This window comes from Monodelphis domestica, chromosome 4 (genome assembly GCF_027887165.1).
Source record: "Monodelphis domestica isolate mMonDom1 chromosome 4, mMonDom1.pri, whole genome shotgun sequence".
Lineage (NCBI taxonomy): Eukaryota > Metazoa > Chordata > Mammalia > Didelphimorphia > Didelphidae > Monodelphis > Monodelphis domestica.
The window spans coordinates 304,428,894-304,441,964 of NC_077230.1; the positions used below are offsets into that span (position 1 = coordinate 304,428,894).

Consider the following 13,071-nt stretch of genomic DNA (forward strand, 5'->3'; position numbering starts at 1 on the left):
GCCTCAGTTTCCTCATCTGTAAAATGAAAGGATTGATGTGGAATGATCTCCAAGGTCTGTTCCAGCTCTACATTCTGTTTCTGTGAAACAGTGGATAAAATTCAGAAGAGAATTAAATTGTGAATATAAAAATGCCAGTGGTGATAAAGGTTAAAAGTGGAGAGCCTTCCAATAAAGACTAGAAGGTTACATTTGGTATAAAATAAGGGAGAAATTAGTAATAGGGTTTAGAACAGTATCCTGTTCATTTAAGGTAGTAGAATAGCAATGCCTGTAATTGGCATTTATATGGCACTTTAAGGTTTGCAAAGTACTTTGCAAATATTATTTCATTTGATTCTCACAATAGTAAGTGCTGTTACTATCTACATTTTAAAGATATAGAAACTAAGGTAGATAGAAGTTAAGTGACTTGCCCAGCATCACAAAGCTAATAAGTTATTAGAGGCTGGATTTGAATCCTTACTCTAGCCACTGTACCATACAGTTGGCTCTATTAGCAGAAGAAAGTTGTTAATCAGTCCCATATGAGATAAAAGGCAAATGGTATAGATAAAGAGTATAGGAGAGGCAGTTGAGAGGCAATTAGATGACACAGTGGATGGATTGCTGGGCCTGGAGTCACTTATCTTCTTGATTCAAATCTGTCCTCAGAAACTAGTTGTATGGCCTTGAATGAGTCACTTAACCCCATCTACCCTTAGTTTCCTCATCTGTAAAATGAGCTGGAGAAAAAAAAATGACAAACTACTCTAGTATCTTTGCCAAGAAAACTCCAAATGGAGTCACAAAGAGTCAGATGCAACTGAAATATGACTTAACAACTCAAAAAAGATATAGGAGAAAGAGTGATGGACTAAAAGTCAAGATTGCTTCAGACATTTGCTAGTCAATTTCCCATCTATGAAATGGGGGTAATAATAGTGCTCCCAGGGTTGTAAATGAGAATCAAGCAATATAAAAGATGCCAATGCCAGTATTGTTATCATCAGAATAAAGTAGATGGTCTTTGCCTGAAAGACCTAACTTCCTTTGCCTAAGCATGCTCATGTTGAGGAAAGTGTAGGAAAAGGAGCTTACGCTGGGGGGAAAAAAAGGTAATTAACTATACTGAAAAGAGAAGCTTCCATGTTGCAGTGAGTCATCCAAGAAGACTAAATCAGGTCAAATTCTCCTATATAAAATGTGATGAGTAAAGTTTTTTAGACTTGAGAAGGTAGTAGTAGAGAGAATGGCTGTCAACAGTAGCATTAAATAAACTTGGAATTAAGATGAGCCAACTGATAGAAATCTAATCCCCTTTCAGCACGTAGCTGAAATTATCTTCCCATTTATTTCTTCTGCATACCAAGAAGAGACACTTGGCCTTAAAGTATTTTTGGTCAGGTTTTTGGTTTTTTTTAAAGCACTGAATACAAAAAAAGTCTGTCAAATGCAAACATTGAGCTGAGGAAACCATAGAAATATACATATTTTAAAGGAAATTTTAAAGGAACTAAGAAGAGGCAGGTGGTCAGGAGAAAGGGTTGGTCTCCATTAGGCAGCAGAAATTCTGAGAGACAATTGACTAGGAGAAAAGAGACCTAAATTTTGCTATTCTATAGCCTTGAGCAACTCATTGAAATCCCCAATGACAGTTTTCATATCTGTTAACCTGAGGAGTATGAATTTCTTTCTTTCAGCACAAAGTTTCTAGTAATCTTATGAACCTATGAGAAATTAAAGGAATAGAATAACTTAAATTCCCCATGCCAGCCCAAATTGTACTGGCCCTTAGTGTGAGGAAAAGTGAACAGTGCTTTCTGTTACCTTGTTATTGCCCTATTTCTTGGTGACATTTAGCCTCTCTGGCTTTATAAAACACTGGCCAAAAACCTCTGCCCCCAATTCCCAGTCCTTCAAAGGCTTCCTAAGATCTCTCTGTAATACAGTTTTGCCATCTCTGACCTCATTGAATGTCAGCCTATTTCACAATATTAAAACCAAAAGCATGAAGACTTTTGCTGATAGTAATCTTTAGTTTCCTGCTTTAGTTTTGTCACCAGGTGCACGTAGGCATGTGGGTTCCCTCGTCTGTATCTTTCTCTCATTAGTTTTCCTTTCTGAAATATGAACAAATAAAGAACAAAAATGATGCCTATTTGAATTTATATTGTCATTTGCAAAATCATTTATAAAGATAAGATTTTAGAAGTGAAGTATGGAAGGAACTATGCTTAGTATACACCTACACACACACACACACACACACACACACAGTTGATAACCAACACAAGAGAGGCATATGTTCACTTCCTCCCAATCCAAGGTCAGTTCCATTTGAGATGGTCCAAGGAACTGAGTTCCTTTTATTCTTTCCATACATCATAGGCTTATGGAATTCTAATTAGAGCTGGGGAGCAACCTTAAAGATACAAACTCTTCGTTTAACAGACAACAAAACTGAGGTCTTGATAAAGTTAGGGGACTTGTTCACAATTAAACAGTTAATAAGCAGCAGAAGTTTGTGAATCTGTAAAATGGAGGGGATTGGATTCTAGTGGCGGCTTCTAGCTCTAAATCTATGATCCCATGAACCCTATGCTGCCTGCTTGAGCCATTCTATCTTTCCCAATTAACCCTTAGATAACTTTATCAAGATTACTGATATTTTGTTTATTATACCTAATATCAAATCTGTAAGAGTACAGACCACCTCTTCCATGCACAAAGAGCTAAGCAAACTATCATACACTGAATAAATGTCAATGATAGAAGTAATTTGCCAAGGGGATATATGACATATTTCATGCCATCAATTCATTATGAATTGTCAGTAACTTTTTTAATGAGGAAGCTATAGAAGCTTGATTTTTATAGTATTTTACATTGTATAGTAGTTATATAAAATGTACATATTTTACATGATTTGCAAAAGAAATGGGAGACATATATCTATTATCGATTCTGATTTGGGGAGTTGTTTAAGGGCATTTAATCCAAATAAAAACTCTGCTTTTTAAACTAAGATTTGAAAGAGAGGCTCACCAGCCAGGAAGGGCCAATCATAGGGGGGTGGAGTTTGGGTAAGAGGCAAGAAAGGAAAGAGTCAGATGACAAGACTGAGCAGAGTAAGGGGAAAAGTTTAGGAGGAAAGTTGCAGACAACAATCTTGGTCATGTTACACTTGAATTGCTGATGAGATACCGAGGAGAAGATGATGAAGAGATAATTGGGAGGCAAGATTCAACAGGATAAGGAGATGTGGGGTGGACAGTAAGATTTGAGAATCACAAGGACAAGGTGGATGGTAGAATCTTTGGGCTGAGGGAAAGGGTGAAAAAAAGAGAGAGAGAATTAGTCCAAGGTCAGAATCTAAAAGAGATCCAGAATAAGCAGGAGATAAAGCAAAGTCTCTAAGGCTATGTCTACACTACATTTGCAAAGGAAGCCTAGTGGACCAAAACATTTTTTAGTATTCATTGCCTTCCTCCAGCCTGGAGTTCCCAAAGAAATTTTTGAAACAGATGCTCCGTCTACATACAAGGTAGGGTATTGCCTGAGTGTTCCTATGAGGTAGATCTCCACGTTGACAATGATCCTCGTTCATTATGCCAGAATGGATCTTGGTTTTTGACTGTTTGGATAATTTGGATCTGTAGTGGGTACATGTCATTTACTTCGCTGGTCTGTGTAATAGGTTAAAATGAAATGATGCAGGTGTATTATAGGCAGTCTACTTGACAGAGTCAGTCAGTCAGCAAGCATGTATTAATTGTGTTCTATATCTTAGTCACCGTGCTGTATAATGTAAACTTTTCCTAAGTAAATAGTTGCAAATATTTTGGGGGAAATTCTAGAGGAAAAGCACAATAACCCCTCAGAGAAGATCATGTTATTAAGTGAATCATGGGGCTGGCTGTTACCATAAAGAAATACCTGCCTATAGCTTTACATTTTCCTAAAAAGATAGAAAAGAGAAAGTTAGTCTTTGTCAAGAAGTTAATTGTTGACTTCATCTTGTTTTTCATTTTTGTTCTTGTTTTGTCTTGTTTTCCCCAAGTAATAGGGATTTCACTGAAGGAAATTGAGGAGAGAATTATAGAGGTGGGAGCCTGGTTATATCAAAGAATGTCCCAGGTTACTGTTAATGGGTAAAGGGTACAAGAGTGGTAACAGAGAAGATGAATGACAACAGCAGAGGTCACTAGGGTCAAATGAAGCTTTTATGAAAATTAGTTTGGGATGATGACATTCATAATTTATGATCTGAAAGGTCATAAAACAACCTTTTCTGCACTTTCTTGCCTTTTGTCTTAATTACCTTGCATCTACTAAGATATCTCTTTCCAGAGCTCATTGTATAAGGATTCTTATTGGTTATATTTGATGTGTGTATATAGAGATATATACATACACATTTAATAATTGAAGCATAACATTTAATAGTATCATGTTTAAAGCTTTCTTATTTTTCTCTATAGGTTCTTAGCCTTTCTTGCTACTCACTGATGGGACTTAAGATTTACTGAATGGTGTGCAACTAGTGTTCATATTTGGAAGATATTCTTTTTCCTCCTATCTTATTCCACTATTCTTATAAGTAAATAGTTAAGTGGCCAGCTTATGAATTTCTGCTTAGAAGACAAATGTGAAAATCTATTTTTTTTTCTTTCTGGCTTGTTCCTTAGTAATTAACAACGTGAAAGTCTGCACAGTTTAAAATTTTATCTTTAAAATAGACTTATTTTTCCTTTCAGAATGTAGGAAAATCTTTGGGGACTTTTTTGTTGTTAGTCAAATGGAAAAGTCCTATTTTGGGACTTGACCCTGGATGTTTTAAAATAGTTTTAGACTCATTGCTTAATCTAAAGCATAGCATTGAATCAGCTGCAAAATGATTCTATCAAACTGTATTCTCAAAGCAAAAAAACACAGCAACTACTGTATTATTTCATGTAGTGTACGTATTTCAAGCAGAATATTTCATTCATTTTACTTTTAAAAAACTGTAGCTAATTAACATAGAGGCAGTTCAAAAGGAAATGGGACATTTGAATTATTTGAGGCAAGTTTTTGTCTTTGAGGAATGTAACAGCTGGCCTCTGGGCTTAAGCTGTTATGTATGTACTCTGGCCAAATTCAGATTATTAGTTTGCTTACACTAAAGCTTCTGTCCAAGGTGAATAAAACGTTCCAAAAGCTGTCTCGGGTGCAGCAGTTTCAGGGGGAAATGAATCAAATCATGACCACAGTTAGTGACTAGACATATTTCCAAATTTACCCAGACCTTTAGCTTAAGTGTAGGATAATTGACTACAGATTGAATAACAAAGGGAACTGAGACACAGTGGAAACCTGAAGCCAAGTCAGATAAAGAACACTATCATTGCCCTTCGTATTAGACCAAAGTGGAAGAGGAATCGGGGATACTGATGTGATGATAGCTTGTCCTGAAACATTATTCTTTCTAGGTTTTGGCATGCTCTCAAAACTATGCTCAATAATCAGTGTTCCCCAGACATATAGGAGCCCTTCTAAAATTGTTACTTACTGATATATGTGCACATATCTATACATTTCTGTATATGTGTGTATGCATATACGTATTCTGTTATGGACAGATATGTATATATAGACAGAGAAAGAGGAGAAGAAACACTGCGGAGAGATAGAAGAGACAAGGGAAAGAGGGAGAAGGAAGGGAAGGAACAAGGTCAAGGGAGGGAAAGAGAGAAAGAGAGAGATTCTCTGCAACTTAGAGGAGTTCTCTGGACATTGAGACATGAGGTAATTTGCCCAGGACTACAAAGCCTGGGTCAAATTATTTGAACCCAGATATTCCTTTCATAAACTTCTAGAAAATATCAGAATATGATTTTTTCTTTTAAAAATGATTCATTTTTATTATTTTTCCCTCTGAAAATTTTTTAAAGCAATAAAATGAATTAAATTATCCTTTGCATATACAATGATTTATTAGCCCTAGGCTTAGAAATTTTGTGGAGATGACATCATAAAGACTCAGGAAAATAAATACTATCCTGAGATGATCTATCTTTTAGGAGTTCAGGAGTAAGTGTTCTGAGGCTTGACACTTAACCTGACATTTTCAAATCATAGTAATGAAAATAATTCTTGTAAAAGAAACCATAAATCTCTTTGGAGCAGATATACAGAGGACTAAAATATATCACGGTGTCAGTGACCATTATGGATATTTGTAAGTCAAATTTTTGAGCCTTTGTCTGATTTGCTCTTAATTAAATGTTCCATTTAGTTTCATGAGATTTATCTATTGTGTGAATTAAACATGGGGTAACAAGTTGTCATTATCTAAATGTTTATTTTAAACAATAATTAATAAAGCATAAAGAGTTATGTTTGGAAGGTTGTTTTCTTTAGACTATTAGTGCTTTAATTACTAATGTAGCAAGTTGGATTTTATGATAAATTGGGCATTGAACATTAAACTTCCCCACCTTTCTCTTTTTGTGAAAAAAGAATCAAGATTGTCCTGCTTAACAGAAAGAAGTCTTTTTGAATACTTTTAAAAAATTTGTCCATTCATTTAAATATTTATTGAGTGACTATTATATGTTTAGCACAGTACTAGGTAGGTATTATACAAATGATTAGTGTGCTATTTTTTGCACATCCAGTCTTTTCTTCATAACTAATCTTATGAGGAATTCTACTTGCCAAATCTTTTGTAAGCTAATAGCGGTCCCTATATATGTTTGAAAATGATAAAACTTCATTTCTTCAAAAAAATTCTATTATTCATTCATTTGACAAACATTTATTAAGGTTCTACTATAAACAAGCCTGACATATAGTAGCTACAGTCCTGGTCTTGGAGTCAAGATGACCCAGATTTAAGTCCAGCCTGAACCTTTCCATTTTCCTGGAGAACTCTTTTAAATCTATTAAGTTCTAGATATATTACCAAACTACATCTGGAAGGAAATTTAAAAATAAAAGCACAGATACAGACAAAAAATAATGTACAAGACGAGTGCTAGGTACTGAGGGAGATACAAAGATGCAAAAGAGGAGTCCATCCAGGTGGGAAATGAAGAGATGACTGGCCTGGTTCCCCTTGTTATATGGAGGTTAGGGAAGAAGTTCTTCGTTCTGCCTTCCAATCAGAAGGACAGAAGTATTGATGAGATGTGAATGTTCCATTGCTAATGAGGTTCCTGGAAGTATGATGGAGAGGCCCAAAGAAGTGTAGCTAAGTGGGAAAGAAAGGTTCCACTAAAGTTCATAGAACCTGATGTATTTATAGCTAGCTAGATATATGGATAGATAAAGCATTTATTATGTGTATATTATGTGCTAGAAACCATGTTCATAGATCCTCAGCAATACCTAAATTCTCTTGAATTATATTTTTATTTAACATAGCCTTTACTATAATTATTTCCTTTTTATTTTCTTGAAATTAATATATTTAAAGAATGTTAATAGAATCAGATAAAAAAGATCACTGATCCAACAAAGTGTCATTTCTATCAATATAGCCTTGAGCAAGTCACTTAATCTCTTTGCATCTCAGTTTCCTCATCTGTTAAACAAGAATATTCAACTTGATGACCTCTAAGATCCATTCCATTGGAAATGTCCAGTAGGTAAATGGTGATGGGGTGCTTAAGCTCAAGAGAATGATTAGGGTGGAATACATAGCTCCAGGAGGAAGGATATAAATAAAGCACAGATTCTTCAGTGAAAGGTGACAGAAAATGTAAGTCTTTAAAAAACAGAAATAGATCTGAAGGTACAGTTAGTGCTAAAGAATAGGACCACGTTTTGTGCCCACTGACACAGTTGATACTGAATGCTCATCATTTCACACTTGGGCACGTCAGCGTACCATGGCAGTGACACAAAGCTATCTTTTTCCAAAAGGTGTTTCTCAAAATATTCATTGTAGTTTCAGTCTGTTCACTGATGGACTTCTGACATCTATTCATTTCAGTCAGTCCATCCATCAGCAAACATTTGTTAACTACCTAATCTTTGCCATGTATTGTTCTAAGAAAAATGTGCACGCTAGAATTCTTCAACCACAAAGAATTCTCTAAACCTGCTATGAGCTGAAGGACAAGATTTTTCTCATGATTGAACTGAGAACTCAGCCTTGAAGAGCCTGGATTGAACCATTTTGTATCACAATCACATATGTTCTTACTTGGCCTAGTTTCACAGAAAATGTAATGGCAGGTCCCATTCTTCTAAAGGAAATTACAGCCCCACCAACCATCCCATATGTGGTAGAAGTAGAAGGTCATAACCAATGGAAGTGATTCCTGTGTTTGCTGGTAGATTTGCTCCTAGCCCTTTGTAAACATTCTGTTTACAAACTTACCAAACTTATCTGTAGCTATCTTTGAGGGAAGTTCTAAAAAGGGAATCATTTTCTGTTGAAGCAGTATCCACACAAAGGATCGCAACATATAACATATGAAGAAGGGAGCAGATTCTCAGGCATGTCTGGGGCACCTTGGAAAATTCTGATTCTGTTAAGGATGTGTGGCAGAAAGGACGAAGAGAGATAAAAATGGAAAAGACACATTAAAACTTCTGCTAATTATCACTTACCAGTTAGAGTGGCTCCAGTGACACTAAAAGCCCCAAAGGAATTCATCTAATTATTATGGTTACCTAAGCAAAGAAAAGTGGAGAGTTATGCAATTATCTGGTGAATTAAATGAGTGTAGACTGCCAAACTATGTAATTCAGTCCAATATATGATAATTCTCACCCTTCCTAGGAACATGTGTAGGAAGTGACTATTTTTTTTTCTGGCTGAATTGGCCATGAAATTGCTAGTTCCATCCACTTTACTTGATGTATTTAGGTGTCATTTTTGCTTGAGAATCACATGTATAGGCTTAGAACCTGACCTCAATTTGGTATATGTCTTATTTTCGAGGAAAATAATAGTAATTGAGAACAGTTATCTTTGTCACAGAAAATTAGCCAATTAGAATGGATGTTTTGTTTTCAGGATAGATTTCTTGGTCCCACAACTTCTATAATTTAATTTTAGAAGCCAAGCATTTGTCCATCTAAGTGTATCAGGAGGCCTTTTGTATATAAAGGCTTTTTATCCAGTGTAATCAGAGTCTGATAACATCTTTTTAAGTGCCAACCATAAAAATAGTTCTCTAGAGTTGTGATGTAATAAATGCTGAGAGTGGTTGAAATTATTTTATTACATTTTAAAAACAAAATAAAGGCTTTATTTTGTGAAACAGTAGATATAAATGGAATGTGAAAACCTGACTTTTCTAAATTTATTTAATATGATCAATAAAAGTGTTAACAAACAAAGTGGGATTAGACAGTGGTGTCAAGGTAGACTGTTTATAATGGTACTAAGAGGTGAAATTGTCTTACCTAATGTAAGATATGATATCATACCTCATGGACCAGCCCTGGTACAGAGAGATTATGTTTCTTTGGGGATTTTTTTCTTATTTAACAGAAAGGACTTTCAGTGAAGCTTTGTGGGAATACATCAGGGTTATCATATTTAGAAGTGCTAATTTCTTTTCATTGTGGAGAAAAGATGTAAAGGATATTATCTTGAAAAGGACTGAATATCTTGAAATTTTTAAGTGTGGAAATGTTCTGATTGGCTTTGTACAATACATCTATAAGTCCTTTTCCTTTTCTAAATAAAAAATGTGGTGGTGCCATAAATAAATAACTGAAAGTGTGCAGCGTTATATTCTGCTCAGATATTTCCTACTAACTCCAATATCATAGTGAATATCAGAATCATAATAGAGGTCCTTGGGTAGGAAGCCTTCTTGAATCTTTTTTTTTTGCTTAGGATCATTCTTTTTGTTTTGGGAAAGGAAGCTAAGATAGTACTTGGAGACCATATAATAAAGTAATAAAAATAGAATATATCTGAGGGTGTGATCTTAGTGTAGTCACTTAATAATTCTCTGCCTCCAGTTCCTTAATCTTACTGTAAAATTGCCATTCCTCTAGCCCTAACTTTGGAGGAATATTATACTTGGGGTTATAGGAATTACAGTATCATAGAATTAGAAGTGGAGACTTCACAAGGCACTCACTCATTTTTATAGACTGGAATAGACCAATAGAGATTAAAAGATTTTCCCAATGTGTCTTAGAGAATAAGTAGCAGAGACAGAATTTGGATTTCATGGCCTCTAAGGCCCCTTCTCATTCTAAATAAATGATGTTATGAACCTACAAATTTGGATTTTTCAAGAATCTCCAATGACAACTGATTTAAATTGGATTTTTTCTGTGACTTAGGTTGTTTTCATGAGTTGCTGCAGCTGAAAAAGTCAATGACATGGGGGCCAACTCTATTGATTCGTTGATGTGGTTGTTCAGTTATGTGTGACTCTCTTTCCTGTAGTGGTTTTCCATTTCCTTCTCTAGATCATTTTACAAATGGGGAAACTGAGGAAATAGGGTTCAGTGACTTGTCCAGGGTCATACAATTAGTAGATTTTCTGAGGCCATATTTGGACTCAGGAAGATGATGAGTCCACTGTGCCACTTAGCTGCACTTTCTTAGCTGCACAGTCTCTAGAGAGACTAATCTCTTTAAACCATGGTAGGCTGGTCCTATGAAAACTGAAGTGCCTTCTATCTCAATGAACCCATTCTCAAAAACTTTCCAGTTTGGAAGGACCATCCAGAGCTTGTATTCTCCTGGTGTACATTCTAGGAAGCAGGATGCTATGGTAGTCACAGGGACTCTTAAACATTTTGAAGGGGTCTTGGACCCTATTGGAACTCTGGTTAAGCCACTTAGAATCATGTTTTTAAATGCATAAAGATTATATAAGATTACAAAAGAAAAGTCACATAAAATAATTAACAAAAAAATTTTTAAGTAGTTATCAAAAATTTTTTGGAAAGATTCCAGGTTAAGAATATGGCCAGCACTTAACATAGTCCTGGAGGAGACCTAGAACTTATTACACTTTTATTGATTGTTTGGTAGTGAAAGAACCCTGGATTTGGTTCCAAAAGGCAGGTTCAAGTCGTACCCTTACAAATAATTACTTGTATGACCATAAGGAAGTTTTCAAATCTTTACATGAGAGTTGACCCTTAACTGTAAATCACATAATAATCCAGAATCATCTCCATGAAGCATGGAGGTATGGTAGGAAATTGGATTTTGTAGAGATAAAAGCATATTGAGAGATTAAAATTGAATCAATGTGAGAAAACACCTTTAATATTTTAATACAAATGGCTTTTTATAAATCAAAATTTGTGCTTTTGCTATCTGTTTTCAGCATTCAAAATAACTGAATCTTCACAGAATATGAGCTTCATTAGTCAGGTATATTGAAGCATTCTATTATTGAAAAAGAAATGCCTAGATGACATTCCTGTTGAATTGATACCAAAGTATAAAAGGAGCCCCAGTTCTGTACAGTGTCCAACTAGTGTTTGTAAAATTACCCTTACTCCCTGAGATAATTTTCTTTACTTTTTATTTTGTTTTTATTACCATTATGATTATCTTTCAGAACAATCTTCTATGTGTGCTGAAATGCCCTTGGAATCAAATTCTTTCCCTCCTACCTTCTGAAAGGAAAGTAAGGTGGGAAGAGAATCTGATGTGTAATAGAATAGCTAGTCTCAAGATACTTAGCCACACCTCTTAGAGTCACACACCTTCAGGTGACCCTGGACAGGAAGACAGCCACTTTTATTGAATTTCCACTATGGGAAGCAGCCGTGGTTCAAAAGTAAGCAGATTTCACAAAGAAGATAAGAAAGAAATACGTCTTTCTTATCCATCCCCTTATCCTTTGAAAACATGCTTTTTATTGGGAAAGTAAGCTCCTCGGATTCTCTGTTACATGATGGATAAAGTTTTGGCTAGTGGAGCACCATCTTGAAACTGAGAAAGTTGAAGCTGGCAAGGTTCCTTACCGTTAATAAATCATAGATGGCCTGTCTCACTCAGCCTCATGTTTTAAAAATGCAGGTAGCTAAATTCCTTGCAAGCTGTTACTTGCAAGGAACATTTCACAGACATATTTATGAAACCACATTTTATTTTTGTCATAAGCAAATTTAATCGTTTAGCAAATGGGGTTTTTTATGTACATGAAACAATTGGCATTTGCCATCATGTGGCCTTATATGAAACAAATAAGAGGCATAGACCCTTCAGCCAAGTAATGTATAACCTAATTATACACAAAACATAGGACTTATTTAGTGCATCAAGATTTTTTCAAAATAATTTTCAGTTGCCCATACAAATAATTATGCTGTCTGGTATTTTTAAAAAATTGTTTGGTTTGGCTACTGTTCTTATTTTTATAACTAACTCTGGCCCTACCCATTGTTTTGATTCATGCCTAGCCAAGTTAGTTGAAGCTCTGGACTTCTTGGTTCATGTTAGTTTTCATGGATGACTTATAATCACTTTGGAAAGTGGGGAAAATGGTCCCATCAGATTTGTTGTATAAAATTATACTCTTGTGTTTTATAAGAATGTTCAGTATATGTTATGTAAACAAATTGATAATATCTGCATTGAATTAAAAAGCTTATGGCTTAAGGGCTATAGAATTTCTACAATTTCCCCCTCTTTTCATGTCATTTTAATTTAGGAATCAAAAATCAGTGAAAATAATACCCTCAGTTCAAATTGGTTTGCCCCAAAGACAGCATTAAATTAGATTAACCACTTTAAACAATTGAAGAACAGGACTAAATTCTTGAAGACCCACAACTCTTTGGATATGCCCACAAATTTCTTAAGAACTGAAATACTAGGTGATATGAAGATACAGATACATCCACTTAACTCTAGTCTTAATTCATTGACTACATTGCATTTTTATTATTAATCCTGTAACATCTCATTTTAGGTAGTTATTTTTAGACATAGAAGCCTGGAAAGGTTTTTTTTTTTATGTCCAGATCACATGGTATACATGATCTGAAGTCAACCACAAATATTAAATCTTTCTATGTCTCAAAAATATGTTCTAAATATTTCAAAGTAGCATTGGAGAGATTCAAAAACTATTTATAGCCATGTACAAAAGAAGAGCCAATTTC

General features: G+C 35.0%; 1 protein-coding gene across 4 annotated transcripts in view; it reads left to right on the forward strand.

The window, feature by feature from the left end:
- The first annotated feature begins 2,958 nt into the window (after positions 1 to 2,958).
- Positions 2,959 to 13,071, forward strand: part of FRY (FRY microtubule binding protein) — a 502,970-nt gene continuing 492,857 nt past the window's right edge. For 2 of the 4 annotated variants that reach the window (XM_056825138.1, XM_056825143.1), the window contains exon 1: positions 2,960 to 3,526. In XM_056825138.1, the coding sequence (XP_056681116.1) occupies positions 3,507 to 3,526 (20 nt within the window). In that variant the 5' untranslated portion in view covers positions 2,960 to 3,506. Of the gene's footprint in view, positions 3,527 to 13,071 lie in introns of all 4 variants that reach the window. The other 2 variants (XM_056825142.1, XM_056825139.1) reach the window with 2 other exon arrangements.